General features: G+C 39.1%; 2 protein-coding genes across 2 annotated transcripts; both read right to left on the reverse strand.

The window, feature by feature from the left end:
• Positions 1 to 339: 339 nt before the first annotated feature.
• Positions 340 to 11,203, reverse strand: firrm (fignl1 interacting regulator of recombination and mitosis; the record flags this gene model as incomplete). Its single annotated transcript, XM_079221436.1, has 24 exons — positions 340 to 584; positions 1,495 to 1,641; positions 1,722 to 1,802; positions 1,879 to 1,983; positions 2,076 to 2,189; positions 2,341 to 2,436; positions 2,567 to 2,686; positions 3,581 to 3,766; positions 4,190 to 4,279; positions 4,797 to 4,848; positions 5,086 to 5,168; positions 6,197 to 6,383; positions 7,013 to 7,151; positions 7,750 to 7,898; positions 7,994 to 8,058; positions 8,202 to 8,291; positions 8,624 to 8,758; positions 8,867 to 8,955; positions 9,076 to 9,238; positions 9,832 to 9,972; positions 10,146 to 10,250; positions 10,496 to 10,584; positions 10,680 to 10,719; positions 11,108 to 11,203. 24 exons carry the CDS (start codon positions 11,201 to 11,203, stop codon positions 375 to 377), a joined length of 2,772 nt encoding a protein of 923 aa, XP_079077562.1. The 3' UTR covers positions 340 to 374.
• Positions 11,204 to 15,064: 3,861 nt separating this feature from the next.
• On the reverse strand, positions 15,065 to 16,094 carry LOC306739014 (14 kDa phosphohistidine phosphatase). Its single transcript, XM_079220954.1, has 3 exons — positions 15,894 to 16,094; positions 15,481 to 15,605; positions 15,065 to 15,365 (listed from the first exon to the last, which is right to left on the reverse strand). Exons 1-3 carry the CDS (start codon positions 16,033 to 16,035, stop codon positions 15,273 to 15,275), a joined length of 360 nt encoding a protein of 119 aa, XP_079077080.1. The 5' UTR covers positions 16,036 to 16,094; the 3' UTR covers positions 15,065 to 15,272.
• Positions 16,095 to 16,477: the final 383 nt, after the last annotated feature.

Raw genomic sequence — 16,477 nt, forward strand, 5'->3', positions numbered from 1 at the left:
GGTTGGTGGTGAAGTAAAGATTTTATTGTATAAAATGACTTGAAGAGACATTTGTTAGATCTTACGAAGTAATTGAAATTGTTTAAGTACTGTACTTGGACTTTTATAAAAAACAAGCCTCGAGCCAATATGGGTCTCAATACAGGAACTTTGTACGGCACAATTTTGATAAAGTCAGTGAAGACTCCTGTTTGACTTTAGTGCTAAGTACAAACAAATGAACAATGGCTTGTATTCAAACACATTTAATAAACAATATCAATCAAAGAAGACCATGTAAAGGTTTAAAAAGTGAACAGTGACTTCTCAGCAGCAGCAACGGGGTGTACAGCCTTCACAGGCCTCGTCTAGAAATGGAGGAGGCTGGTAAACCGCTAGGGTGCGTGTCTGGCTGTACCGATGTGGGTTATGAGGGTCTGGAGCTCCTGTAGTTTGGGTTCCAGCCATGGTGGAGGCGGTGCTGTGATGTTGGCTTTGCCTTCGGCGAGAGCCTGAAGGGCTTTCAGAGCACTCTCGGCTGTCTGGACGTAGCGGCTGTACTCCTCCTCTGCACTGGTCTCCTGCCGAGCTCTCTTTGGGCAGGGCTGAGCGGGAGGGATAATTACAGGGACGTTATACTACTTTTCATGGTTGTATTCTCACTCGCACAACACAATTTAGTTTCACATCAGATGATGATGATAGAAACATTGCTTGTACATATGACATTTTGAATTGCTGAGCAGGACATTATGTAAAACTTTACGGAGAAATATTTTGCTGAATAAATTTACTATTTCCAGTGCTCTTGTTATTGTTCAGGGAAGTTTGGAATCAATCTAATTTTAAATGGCTTTTTAATCACTTACAATACTATGACCAACTCTAATGTGACTTTTTGATGACGTGCTTAAAAAAAGTGTATGACTTGTATTACATACGTTATGCACTGACATGTATAATGATGTATGACATCCAATACAATGACATTTATAATTATTTGTATAGCACCTATACTACAACACTTTTGGGGACATGACTTTTATGACATTAAAAAACCCTTCAAAAATAATAGTATGACTTACTATAGATTGCAGTTTTTCATGACATTTGTCGACTTAATTATACTATGACTAGTTTGACTATACTATAAACATTAATATTTAAACTTTTGATGATATTTTCATCTGATATTGTATGACTTACAATACTGAAATGTTTTAGTTTTTAACCATACAAAAACATTTACTAGGGGGAAAATTGGCATACTGTTCAATATCATTTCTAGTGACTTCATTAAATACTCATACTACACAATTACTTTCATAATTTTCAATAAGTCAGTTTTTGTAGTGAGATAATATGAACTATACTCACTACCTCCTTTTGTACACTAGGAGGTAGTGTCGTACGGGCCAGCTGCCACTCAGTGACTTGGACAGTATAATTGTGTTAAAGTTATGCATTTCCAGAAGCCTGTGAATTAAGTTTTGATTGAACTTTATGGTCACTAACCTCTGAATCTGCAACAGCTTCAGCAGACAGTTTGTTAGAAGCATTTTTGTTGTTCATTTCCAGCCTCTCATTGTGTTGTTCAATAACTGCCGTCTCCAGCTTGAGCCTCTGTAGCCTCGACTCCCCATCTTCTTGTCCATTAACAGTCTACAACAAGACATGCTTATTTACATTCATTCGTTTTATCTAAATTCGATCTCCATTGCGATATGTTAGCGTCTCCTTACCTTGCTAAGATAGTTTACCACCTTCGTCTTGGTATCTTCTACACTCAAACTTTGAGAAATAACCTCCTCATGGTTTGTAATCTTGAATCACAAAAGGACACATTAAGTTTACGCACAAACCATGTAAAAGATTACACTTATTGAGTTCCTGCCCTACCTCTGCAAACTGAGAAAAGGCCTCCAGGGCGTGCTGTTGAAGCAGCCAGGCGCCGTCAGCCAGCAGGACACCAAACAGGCTGCTCAGCCTCGGCAGAATTTGATTCTGCGGGACAAAAAAGTTGGTGTGAAAGAGAAAAAATGACAATAAATAAACTAAAAAGGTAAGAGCCCCATGAAATAGTCTGATCTGATTACCTGGCTGTCGAGAGGAACAAAAATCTTCCCCAGGGAGGAGAGGAACTCCAGAGCAGCCAGTAGCAGCTGATCTGCACACTTCTGAGACACCACATTACCCACACACAACAGAGCCTGGCACACACACACACACACACACACACACACACACACACACACACACACACACACACACACACACACACACACACACACACACACGTCAACAGAGGTTTCCTGCATTCTTCATCTACTTAATGTGAACTGTGGAAAACTAAGAGCATACCCGACAAATGACTTGTGGTTCGATGTTTTTCACTAAAATGGCCGATATTGACAGAAGCAGCTGCAGAGTCCACTGGAGCACAGGGTGTGTCTGCACCTGGGGAATGACGGGTTCCAGGGACAACAGTCAGGCATTCGCACTGCGCCTGTGTGCATGTCTGTGTGTGTGTGTATGTCTGTGTGTATGTGTGTGCATGTCTGTGTGTGCGTGTGTATTTGGATCTCACCTGGTCGGGACTCATTCGTAACCAGAGCTGTGTGATTATCCTCATTGCAGACAACACACACTGCTCTTCAGGAGATGATTGCACCCGAACCACCTCTAGGAGGGATAACAGCGCCACGTTCTGGAGACAGAAGGAACTTTATAGAATCCATCACTCGTACAGGTTTACAGTTTCACATTTCCCCGCCCTGCTTCCTTGCATTGTTTTCTTGGTTGGATTTAATAATTTTGGCAAGAATTTAACTGATAGCAGCTGGACATTACGACTCTGAAATAGAGCTACACCCTGAAGAAGATTATTGAAGGTGGCTGAAAGGACAGGTCATGCATGAGTCCATCCTTGTTAACGTCATATTCTAAAATAAATTCTCACTTTTTCCACGTGTACATGAATATATGTTATGGTCTAACCACTGAAGGCTAAATTCTCACTACTCTACATCTGATGGCATGAATTATATTCTTCTGTCAAACCCTCTCCATGCAGTGACGTATCATAAAAGGTGAGGAGAAATACAAAATAAGATTGAGATTATTTTTGGGGGGGAATTCAGTGAAAAAAATATGATTGAATGCAATAAGTGTTATATTATGCTATTCTCAACAATAGGCGCAAGCTTATCTTACCCTGAATAACTTTGTGGTCATTTCTCATCTATCCACTCTCTGGAGTGCACAAGGACAGAAATAAGGCCGCAGCCTTGCCTTTGATGTTTGTACCGCCCCTTTTCTCGCCATGTAATTACATATCAGTCACTACATTTTCCTTGTCTTTAGAGGCACAAATATACACCATTTACCCGTATCTCACAATTTGAAATAATGCAGCGTATACACGAGTGTCTTTGCACAGTTATGGCGTCTTCATTTGAGCACAAAGCAGACGTTAACACACTACTCATTCATGGTAGGAGAAGGTAAAAACAACTATCCACTATCGAGACATTAACAAAGAGCACCGACTGGTTCACAAGATCACAACCCTGTTGCAACACGAATCTGAGGCTGTCCTCACCACTTTGTCCACTTGTCCTAGTTTGTACCCTCCATTTTGCCAGTCGGTCAGAGCTTTTTGAGTAAGGCCCACGACGTCGGCCTCTACACTGTGACGAGCATCCTGTGAAAGCGCTCGGAGAAGGACACGTCGCCATACTGGAAGGTTTTCCACCTCAGATGGTGGGAAGCGCGTTACCAGCTCCATCTGGACAAACAAAATCATTCAGAAAATTAAAAAACACCTTATAGCAAGGTCATGATCTTGCACAGTTTAATGTATTTTAATTTTAATATATAGACACAATAAACAAACATCAACACATGTAACTCATTGTATACATAAACATTATGTGAATCATATGCTATTGCCTTCCAGTCAGCAGATCTCAACCCAAATAAACACATATGGAAGACTTTGGACTCCCGTCTTAGAAAGAGCTCTCCTGCATCAAAACATGAAATGAGGGAATATCTTGTGGCACAATGGTGTTCATCAATCCAGTAAAAGTTTCACATGTGATGCTAGTAACTGTGTGTACTTCAATACAAAAACTGTGAAAATTAGATTAAGTTGACAGTAATTTATGATTTCATAAAGAATTTAATTTCAGTTTCCAGCGTTTCTTACTTGGTGGTCCGGCGTCATGAGGAACACCATGCGTTTGAGCAGCAGGCCCAGGTGGGCCGACTGGTAACACTCAGTGGTGCAAGATTTCACCTGGGGGAGAAGAGAGAGAAGTAGAGAAGAGGTGAGAATCAGTGTGAGTTCAGGTGTGGCTCAGGGGTCAAATCAAGGGGCATCAAGGCAGAAGAAAGGTGACAAACTGATGGAAAGGGATCCAGCTTAATATGTTGATGTAATGATGTCACAGGTAATTAAAAAAGGTGTCCCCGAGGTCTAGCAACACCAAGTGTCACCTCTGTTGGGGTGCCACAGAAAATACGGAGGACCCTGTTCTAACCCTGCAGAGAGGGGATTAATGGGATTTAGAGTTATTTTAGAAAGTCCTCAGGAGGAGTTCACAGACACAGAGAATCATCCATGACCTTGTTGGCAAAGAGCCTAGATTTCAGAAATCCTGCAATATCAAGGTCTACTCGGCATCTTTGTAATTCATGTCTGAAAATGGGTTGGAAAGTGAAATTTGCTGTGAACTCCCTTTCTTCCTGATCCAAATAAAACAAGACCACAAAATGGACTCTCTCAACTGTTTAGTGTGCTGGTCTCTACCCACCAGCTGAGCAACGAGGACGACATGATGGAGACAAAGTTCTGCTGTTCCATACCTGTGAGCAGAGAAGATCAAATCAGCAGTGGATTCAATAAAGTACAGACATGTATGTGTACAAAATGCTGACAAGACTTTGGTGAAAGAGTAACAAAAATAAGTCTAAATGTACCTGAAATGTTTGTTTTTTTTATAAATAATGTAGCATGACATTAAAGTATGCCTTGATCAAAATATAGCTGCACAGCATACACTTTTTTTAATACAAATGATATATGTGAACACACACACTAACCGTGCTGTAAAGCACCACACATCTGTTGCCAGGAGAGCTGTCTGAGTATCAGTCTGCAGTACCGTAGAGACCAAGCAACGCTCCTGGAAGAGAGATAGAGGAGAAGGAATGTCAGAGGTTCTGAGGGGACAGGCGGGGCGGTGGGAGTAAACTGAAAAAAATGAGTCTGGAAAAACAAGACATCACAAAACTCAACAGAAACAAGAAAAACGAAAGTGAAAGAATAATTTGTAATGAATGATGGGAAATCATGCACCAAAACAAAACTTATGGCCAGAATACAGTATGAACAAATTCCAAAATAAATAAAACACCCAAAAACTATCCACAAAATGTACTCAAATAAATTACTATTTATGTTTTAAGTTGGCTGTAATAGTAAATACAACCATACATCAAAAATACATTAAAGTTGAATTTGATCAAATAATGATAAAAAGCTGTATGCCTGTATGGATATACAGTGTCTATAATAATCAAATAAAGGCCAATAATACCTTCCAACATATCGGTAAGGCTCTACTTAAAAACACCCATGACAAAGGAAACCTCAGTTATCATTGGTAAAGGACCTCAACGTGATAAAGACAAACTCATGGCGTTCACAGATGGGTTTGAGGACAGGTCCAAGAGGAAAAGGTTGATTCAAGACACGTCTTGGCAAGTTCCATTGTAAGCCTGCCGTGAGAAGCTCGGCCCCGACTGTTATCAAGCACCACACCCGAAATTAAACAAATCCTGCTTGTATCAAACAGTCTTGATTATTTGCAAGGCGCTTTGCCAATCAAAATTTCTTCAGACGTTTGAGGATAAAACACAATGGCAGGACATACAGTGCCGTAAGATAAAAAAAAAAAAATCTGGTTTCAGGTTTAGTTAACTTTCGCTTTCTCTATCACTCCTTAACTCCTTTTCAGTTTGTCAAACAAAATTCCCATTAAAAAAAGGGCAAATGCTTGATTTGTGTGTCCAGTGGGGGGGAGAAGTGGGATGAAGCTCGACTCAAAACGTACATGATGGAACATCGTCTGGACATTATAAGCAAAACAGTGTTCACGTCTCCTGATGCTGCTTATGATACAATGCATGTGGTTAAGAGTGTAGACCTCACCAGCACAGGAAAGTACACAGGAGGAAGCGCCGCCACACTGGCACAGATGTGCACACAGACGTGGTTGTGTAGCGTGACCAGGTCCTGGGCCTGTCCCTTCATCATCACCCCTGGCAACAGCACAGGTACCCGACGCTCAGTACAGCATCGCCTGAAACTAGTGAACAACGCCTGGTAGAGAGGAAGCCTGGAGACAGAGGGGATGGGAAACACTTTACAAACATTAGTTTAAATACATAATTGAAGAGTAAAATCTCTTTCAACACTGCTGAAAGATGCATACATGTTTATATCATCTTTAAAGTCTTATTCAATATTTCAATCTGAAAGCCATTAAAGTCCTAAATTACTAGTGACCGTGGGTTCTATTAATACTGAATAGGATATCAGTATCAACAATCAATCATTACACACTCACATACACAAATACTAGCATACTTAATCATATACATTAGTGAACAGTGTAAAATATTGATGTATTTGTTGGTATCAATTCATCAATACACAGCTGGTCCTTGTGTTATATAATTTGGAATGCAATTCGATTAAAAATCTGAATTCATCCATTATGTTGGATGCTGAAATGATTTACTCTGAATTTACGGTAAAATAATAAAACTAAAATTAGCACGATAGATACTCTTTTTTACAAAATAAAATATGCATTAACATCAATAACCAAAAGTAAACCAAAGGGTTGTAGTTGGTTGCCTGAAAACCAGTTCTAAAAAGGAACTGCTTGTCCCTGCATTAAAGCACCAAATGTTAAAAACAATTCAGCTGATGACAACAACAAAAGCACTATTCCTTCATTACCTGAGTGTTTCCTCTGAGAACTGGCTGCCACTGTGCCAAAGCTGCAGCACCTCCTCTGGTTGCGAGGAGAGATAGGAGAGCTGACCCAGGACGCTCACCAGCATCAGACACTGAGGAAGCTCGTGGTCGGGAGGTAACCCTGAAGATAAATACGTCAAAGGTCATTCCAGGATAGCATGTTGCATGTTTTGTGTCCAGCGGCAGCCAGAAACACGATGGCCACTTTCTTCTGAGTAAGAACATACGGTCGACATTTTTTTCAAGGACGTAGTGAAATAAATCAACGAATTGCCGGAGCAGTCAGTCCTCAGAGTGTATATGAAGTTTTGGAAGTAAAATGTTGGTGAGTCAGCAGCCTTCAGAATTGGGTGTGTCAATGCATGAGATTCCCGCGTCGAACTGCATACTATACATTACATAAGTGAATTCAAGATGTTTTTCAAATTAACAGTACTGTTCTAAAGCCACAATTTGTTTTATGTCCACCATCAGAAGACCTCTATTTTTTCTGTTTCAGTTACAGCATGTGATACATCATTTATTTTAACATTAGAAAAATAGTGCACATTGCTAGTACAAATTGTATACTTTATGGCATTAGAATGAGGAATGTCTCAGCTCATCACTGAAAAGTGTAAAAAACAATGTGTCCACTGCAAAGGGAAACAGAAAAGTGTCCATCAACAGTGCGATAGTGTCTTGGAAAAAACCAAGCTGACAACAAGCATTAAACTCACGGAGATCATTCTGGAGGACAAATTCGACGAAGGGCCTTAAAGGTAACAGCTGGAGCAAGAGGGCATCCATGGGAACCAGAGCTGCTGCCTTCAGCTCTTCGGACAGAGCTGAGGGCAATGTTGGAGCACACAAGCTGGGAGGGAACTTACTGAAAGACATCAGCATATACGCTTTGCTTTAGTCAAGAATTGTTAACTCAAAAGACAAGTGTAGTCTGTATCTGCTGCTTAAAACCACACATACCTAATTATCTGGAGGTAGAGTTGGTGATAGCAGCTACAATACTTTGTCAGAAAAAACTTGAATTCCTGTTCAAAAAATAAAGAATAATGCGATGCAAGTTCAGCTGCTTTGTATAGTGAAGTAGAGAATAAAAAATGTAACAGACATATGGATGTTATAATGTTATTATAGAGTCAAGAGGAAGTCAAGCAGATCTAACTCTTTGTACCTTTATGTAATGAACCAAAGTGTTGGCAAAGAATCGACACATCTTCGCAGTTTTCTGGAACAGTTTGTATTCTGGGCTTTGTGTTGCCTCCTTTAAAAAAAAAAAAAAAAAAAGACAAAAGAGCATTATTACAAAAAGGTGACAAAAATCAAATGTACTCTGATAAAACAGAGAGTAGATTTTTTTTAAATATAAGAAACATCCATATACAAATATCCACCATTGTGGTGACTCTAGTTGGTATCAGGACTGTTCTGTACTTGGGCTCGTTTAAATGTTTTATATTGAGCTTACACTAATTCTCTAGTGAGCAAAAATAACTGCTAAAAAACACAAGTTCATACTTAATCGTATCGTGGTACCTTTGGTGATTCCCACCCCTATCAATTACATTTGTTTACTACCAATCAGAGCTTTCCTACCTGCAGACCAGCATGTTTAATCTGTTCAGCCAGCTCCACACAGTTGTTGAAGGAGACCAACAGGTTGTCACACAGGCTGTTGCTGATGTCACCGTGACGTAGATGTTCCTCCACCAATGACTGGTACTTCAGACTCTGTCTGAACAGAAGTGGTCATCCAACTCAAAACAAAGTGATTGGCCCAGTGACAGTAAATATGAAATCAACAAAAACACCAATTGTTAACATGAGTGTCTGCTGTACTGACTTGATGAGGAATTTCCATGCGTTTGCATGCAGTGCTATGTCCAGGTTGGAGATAATAGAGCAGATGTCCAGCATGTTGTGAATCACTGAGGAAGATTAAACACAAATTGCATTGATGGTCTACAGGTACAACAAGGGAAGGGCTTAATAACAAAGGGTGTGGCTGTGGAAAACCAACAGATGCATACACAAATACACACGCATACCTGTTACAATGTCAGAGACCTCTTCCTCAGCGGCACTGCTGTCCAGGGAAATCCTGTCCAGCAGATCCAGCAGACCCTTCTGGAGGGAGTAAGCCTCCTTGAAGAGTCCTTGCAGCAGGTCAGCCACCAGGGACAGACGGCCACAGTAAACCACCTCACTCTCCTGTGGACAACACGCAGAGTATGCTTAAACTCATCATTTTCATTTTAATAGATTTCACATACACAAAAAAAAAGATTTTTCAGAAGATGGATTTAAATGAATTTGTGAATGGATTTTAAGTTCCCTCGCATCCCTTAGTGATTGTGTGTCATGCTCATCACCATAGTTTCCAGTTAATGAGGTCATCTTGAGCTCAAATAATATTTCCAGTAATAAAATATTTCCAATAACAAGAAAGAGGAAACTGAGGATCAGGCTCAAATGAGTCCCTCGAGTTATGTCTGGTTATTTTGAGCTGCAAATGGTATTTGCAGCTCAAAATAACCAAGGTTACAATCTTAAATTTTAGTTTGAAATTAAAAACTGAAATGACTAAATTTTGTACCACTTAAGCTTCGATCTGAAATTTGCAGTGTATCATATCTGCAGTGTACATAAAGATATTCATCTTTATAACTCATTCTGATGAATAATAGCATGTTTTTTTATTAATAATAATATAAAAAATAAGAAGCATTCAGCCATAATTATAGCAGATTGGTAATGAGTTAAAATGTACTCATTACAGCCTCTGATTAACCAAACAGGCCAACCTTGCAGTGCTGAAAGGTTTCCTTCAGAACTTTCAGGATACAAGTCAGTAACGAGCGGATGGCATCTAAGTCAGGGACTTCCTCAAAGGTGCCAATGTGACGCACACAAGTGGATAGGGCATCAATTATCTGCACCATTGCCTGAAATAGAAAGCAGGATGTTGTCAAAATATTGGTAATGAAAGAAGTGAGAATAATGTTTCTCAAAAATAAATATCATACATAAATACCCTTAAGTTGTATGGTACTAATTGTCCCATTTTTAAATACACAGCTTTGCTTTGTAACAACTAAGACAGCAACAATGATCTTACCTGCAGAATGTTTCTTAGTAAGGCGCACAGTTCAGTGTTTTGACTTGACAGCCCTCCAACTTGGTCCACGAGTTCTTTGATCATGCTTTCAAACATGGTCACCGCCTGCAAACATTTGTGACAGAAACAGTCACGAAGACAAATCAATTCCGCAGTACTATAATACACGTTTAAAAAGGGAAGGTGGAGTAAGTGTAGAATAGTAATTCACAAGACAACTATAATGATATCTACAAATCCTTTGGGCTTTTCCTATGACCTACATTCACGCTGTGTTATTTAACAAATGCTCGTAAAGATATTCACATAATCTGTTCTAATGAAAATATGCATTCATCATGTTTTTTTACCTTAGGTAAGATCTTGGAGAAGCACTCATCCTCCAGCTCAGACAAACCCATATGAGGGAGGAACATGTCCGTAATGACCTTCAGTATACCTGGAGGGATGTTGTATTTATAAGACAGTTTATACTTAGATCACACACAAAATTAAGCAGTTTGTAATTACAAATTGTGCAATGAAGGAACTTACGTGTATGATCATCCCAATTCTCTGAGTTATTATGCAAAGAGTGCAAACAGTCAAGGAAAACCACAACATTACAACAAATTAATGTCCTTTGTATAAACCTGATAGATGATAAGTTAGCATCAGCAAAACACAAATTTGTGCTGAGCTTCGTCCAGAAAATACCAAATATGTACCAAACAAGACCATCTGTCATCTTGAGAAGGTTTTAAGTATTTGGTGTTTACAAGAACTGGCATTTTGCCACCACCTCATTAAAAAAAAAAAAAAATTCTATATAAAAACTTAAACTATATACTTCCCCCACCCCCCAATCTTTTGTGCATTTCAAACCTTTACAATACTTGCATATCACCCCTTAAATAAACCAGTGTATGACGTTATGAACCTGAATAATGAACCCCAGTTAACTGTTATGTCTGAGAGGATATGGTGAGTTTGGGCAGGACGGACTTGAGCTTCTGGCGGCAGGTTTCCTGACTCCACTGCACCACCTCGTCCAGGAGAGAAGTGTTGGTCTGGGACATGATGACAGCAGGCACCGGCGGGTCAGGACAACTGTAACGACACAACGTTTCAGGACACTTGATGTCAAAGTGACTCAATTTAGTACCAACGTATTATTAGCATTCCTGGCGAAAGGGTTGTTAAGAATGTTTAAAGCAATAGAGATACGAGACTGACGTTAGCTTGCCACGATATGTTTTGCTAGCGGTAACGTTTAAAGTTAGCGTAGTAGTTCATGATAGTTTCGACAACACGTAACGTATAGCTTCTTACCATAAATTATTTGACTGTATCTTCTGTTCAGGAGCATAAAGTCACATCTACGCGTTTGTTTCTCTCAGCGTCACTATTTTTGGGGGGTTATTCGCTAAAACGTAGAAAAGTAAAGAAGATAGGCGACTGTAGACGTTACATTCTTTGCGTCGCTTTGGACAAACATACCGCGCGCCGTTGTTTGAATCGGAAGTGACGTAGGGTGCAACGCTGCTCATCTGCCCTCACTCTGATTGGTTGAAATGTTAACAATCCAAACATTCGACCAATTGAAGGACGCGGTGAATGCACAGCGTTGAAAATAACAACATCATCATGAATCTGTGCAATATAAATACATTCTACGTGCGTAGCCAAATACTATTGTACATCTGACAATAATACACATTCTTAAATATCTTTCAGAAATATGTAATGTACATTTTCTCTCGTGAAATTAACTTATTCATTTAAATCAGAATCAGAACCATTTATTGCCATGTATATGCTTTCACATATAAGGAATTTGTCCTGGCAGAAGGTGCATACATTTAACATTTTGACAATAAACATTTAACAGTAAACAGAGTGCAATAACGGGGCGCATGAGTATTTACAATTAAATCTACAGTAGAATATAAAATGAAAGTTAAAATAAAGTGCACAGTACTTTAAGGTTGGATGTAAGTGGTATGTGAAGGTGACAAGTGTAAAGTAAAGTGGCAAGTGTATTTGTATATTTCTAATTAACAAACACATGCAGGTTGGGCTGAAAATGAATGACGTAGATGTTTATGAATTTTTTGATTGCATTTAAATCAGTTAAGGGAAGTATGATATTCATCCTTTAGGAGTCTGGAATTTCTCTTGGACCTTATTGACTCCATAAAATCAGTGTCTAGATCTAGAGCATTGAAGTAAACCATCAAGCTTTTGCTGCACCTTTGTTTCCCGACAGAGGTGTTAGTGGCTGCTGCTGCAGGAAGGGACTCATTTCTTGTTTCGGAAACAGGACCACACATTGATTCTTATCTCTTTCAAATACAGTTATTTGCAATACTGCTTGCTGTGTATCGTCTACTTACACTTGGAATAAATTATCAGAATACATGGTATTTTTTCCTCCACTTGATCAACCTGATTCACAAGTTCATGACTTACTTTAGTCCCAACGTACGTACTACGTACTAAACGTATGTTTAGTATTATTAACAACAGTATTAGTAACATTCCTGTAGAGTACGGTAATTTTGCTATTGTAAGATAATAGAAAACGTGTTTTTATTGCTCTCCAATGAAAATGATATTCACTTGTCCCTAAAGAGGTCAAAATGCAGCATCTACAGTGAGTGTCTCAGCATTTCCATTTTCCATTGTATACAGTGTATACATTATATAAGTACTTCAAAAGCAATACTCAACATACTACATAAACAAGATAACTTGGGACAAATTGAATAAAAAGTTATTCTGTGGGTTATATTCTGTGAGATTGTAAAGGTTAAGATGACGGCCTCCAACTAGATTACATAATTTACCCTTTGAACTATTCCATGACTAAACAGACTGTTGGGTCATAGACAAGTCTAATGTTTTATATGAAATCTCATTAATCCCAACAGTTTACAAGAAGAGGGTGGAGTCTAACACAGAATAAAACTTCTCCCTGCAGTGCTGACCTCCCTGTAGATAATGAAAAGGTTATTTAATAGGAAACTTGCTCCGGCTTTGAAATGGAGAACGGAAGGAAGATGCCTTTTCCCCCCCTTTTTTTGAAGTCTCAGTCACAATGCAGTCAGCGTTGGTGTCTGGGTTAAGTCTGCTGATGAGGGTAAAGGTGAATGGAGCTCTCTTGTGTCGGCAGAGGCTAATGATATAGTCAGCAGAGTTACGCGCCAGTCTTCCTCTTAGTGTTTTCTTTATAGCTCACCAGATACCTGGTGAGTCACAAGCAAAAAAAGAAAGTAATGGCAAGAATGTGCCTAGCTGCTCGAATATAGCATGTACCTTAAAAGACCCAGTTATGTGGGAAAACCCCACAGGAAAAGGATGTAGACCCTTGTAATGTGGATAGTCGATGTTCCTGGGAATAAAAGTAACATTGTTTGGCTAATACATGTCATATATTTGAAACAACAGCAAATCTGTCTCCTATTTAAAGCCACCTGAACAGCCCAGGTATCATCACATGCTGTCAACACATATGATAACTTTGGCTTTGTACTGTTCATCCTTAGAAAACCTCACAGATACTAAAATATTAAATATTTTCGGAATAGCCAATGTGATTTCTTTCTCCTTTTTTGGCGTTACATTTGCATTTCACAAATGGTTCAATCAGTCCACCACAGACTGAAATACTTTAGCAACTATTTGATGCTATATTTTGTTTGACATTCATGATCCGCAGAGGATTATCCTTTGGTGACCCCCTGACCTTTCCTCAATGTTTCAAGTATCCTGTAAAATATCTCTACAACCACCTCCCAAATGAAAAATGACCCATTATTTTACTCGAGCAACACCACAAAGTTCTTTTGTGGTTTTCACTTAAATGCCTCAACAACAGTTGGATGGATATGAAATTTGATTCAGCAAAATGTAACCTTTTTTCTAGCGCCATCATCCGGTCAATTTGTTTATACATTAGTTTATGATTAAAATACCTGTACAACTAATGTCATCACATTGGCCTCAGCTGTACTTTGTGTTTAATGGTAACTCAAATGGTGAACATGGTAATCATTCTACTTGTTGTGGCTGTATACTCTTAAGCTGTGTGACAAATCCATACTACATAGTGTTATAACATACTCTTTTAGCAGTTGCTCTACAAATATCAACCTACTTAACAAATTAATACAAACAGGAAATTGTACAATGTGTAACATTGGTTGGCAATCAAACTGTGATTTAGGAAAAAAGTAATAAATATAAATACAAAATATATATTTTCTAATACTACATACTTATATTTTGAGGTTTTTCCAGCCGTTTTCCCCACCACCACTCACGATTAATTTGAATTATTGCCAACTGTGAATATAGCACCTCCATTTTCTTGGTGCATTGCATTGTGGGCGTGCATGAACGACACACTAAAACATGTATCAATCTAGTATGCATGTTTGCTTTGAATATACTTTATTTTGTAATTTGTATAGTGTGCATCACACAATTTACTAAAAACCTGCCTAGAATTGGTATACGGAAAACACTAGATCTTTTTTTCGTTGTGACTAATGCATCTCAAAAAAGTTGAATAAATATAACTGGAGGGATTTAAGCTGCTCAATGTGAGCTGGGAGGTCAGAGAAAATAGGAACTGGCCTTTTTTGTTTTTAAATTGATATGATTCAGCTCAGCCAATGTATCTTTTTGTAAACATGTTTTTGTTATTCTTGTCTCAGATCGTTCGATCTTATATTACTGTAAAGCACATGAAAGTGTATAACCATGATTCAAGTGAAAGCCCCTCTTATCTGTTTCTGCCTTTTTTTAAATAACAAACTTTCCCTCAGAGCCACAGGATGTGCTTGTGATTACAACTGGCTCACCCCTTCCTGTGGACTTTACGCTTGGCACACGGCCTTCAATTCTGATGAATTCAATCAGACACCAAGCAAAAGTAAAGATAAATCATTCTATTCATAAGAAAAATGATGTTTGCAGAGTTTATACAAAATCCTTCATATTGTTGGTGAATAAAAATGAACTGTTTTTGTGCCTTCACAGAATCAGAAGCAAACAGACGTACTTCAATTAGATTAATGGTTGCAAATAACGGTTGTTTTGGAACTAATGCATGAAAGCAGATATTTCAAATGAGATGTAGGTTCATTTTTTGTCATCAGACCAGGTGATCTCATAGTCGCTGAAGGCACTCTTCAACTTCTCTGCAGACACAGAATGGTCTGCTTTACCAAACGCCTGAAAATGAATGAAAACATTTAAATGATCAGAATTAAACTTTACTGAGTATTTATTGAGTGTATTAATAGTATTTATGTCAGCTTTTAACGCATTTCCAATCAAAGTAACTTACAGTTGATTCTCCAAACACCCTCAGTTTTTTCTCTTGGCTGTTGTGCTCTATCTTCCCTCCTCCGAGGCATGTACACTCCATCCCCAAGGCCTCCATAGCTGGATTGACCTTCTCAAATATGTGATCTGTAAATAATTCAAATAAATCCATTAATCAAAACATGCAAACTGGTTAAGTTACAAAATAGGACAGTCAAATAAGTAACACTTGATCTTTCAAAGCTGCTGCCTCCAATATATGCAACACGTAAGGTGCAGCATGCACACTGCACGTCAACCCAAAAGGAACATGGTTCAGGTCGCAGCCCATTTTAATCTGCAGCAGCATACAGCAGACTTGGTTCGCATGTTGTCTCGAGCACAACCTGACCCACTTGACGCTCCTCTGCAGCAAAACTACAGTTATCAACTTACTGTGGTACTCTGCACTTTTTGTGCCCCGGACTATGTCTTTGTGCACATCGCCATCTTTCACTTTCACTCGAAGCAGAATGTACTTAAAGGTTCCCTCTGGATCTATCTCAACAACGGGGAGTTTCGCCAGAGCGTCTGCCATAGTGACTGTGGCTTTAGTTACTATGAGGTTTACCGACGACAGACAACACGGTGCGGTCTCTCCTCGCGCGTGCCTTTATTTGGGACGTCTATTTCCTGTCTTAAAGGGACAGATCAATTTGCAACCTGTCGCCAATACCGTTAAGGGCAATGTCCGCGAGCGACCCCATGTGGCAACAAGATGGAACTGTTTTACAGCCCTCGAAACCCAGAAATCATGTCGTCAATATACTGTAGATTGTTATGCAACCCCGTTTATAGCAAAGGGAAAATATCCACAATATGTCTTATGTTGGCACGCCTACTTTTTCCCCTTTTCTTTTATCTTTCTGTTTGATTTCTTATTTCCTGTAGCCAGAGGAGATTTTCCACTAGTGTCTGTCAGGAAGGTCAGAGGTCAGAGTCAAAGCTCGTAGGGATGTCGATTTTGGTTCACGATCACT

This window comes from Taurulus bubalis (genome assembly GCF_910589615.1).
Source record: "Taurulus bubalis genome assembly, chromosome: 7".
Classification (NCBI taxonomy): domain Eukaryota; kingdom Metazoa; phylum Chordata; class Actinopteri; order Perciformes; family Cottidae; genus Taurulus; species Taurulus bubalis.

What these genes read in the sequence shown, in the direction of transcription:
- LOC306739014 (XM_079220954.1), bottom strand. Translation starts at nt 16,035, where the DNA reads ATGGCAGACGCTCTGGCGAAACTCCCCGTTGTTGAGATAGATCCAGAG. An exon ending in AAAAAGTGCAGAGTACCACA is followed by an intron (nt 15,606 to 15,893) that starts GTAAGTTGATAA and finishes AATTATTTACAG; the next exon opens with ATCACATATTTGAGAAGGTC. An exon ending in GGGTGTTTGGAGAATCAACT is followed by an intron (nt 15,366 to 15,480) that starts GTAAGTTACTTT and finishes ATTCATTTTCAG; the next exon opens with GCGTTTGGTAAAGCAGACCA.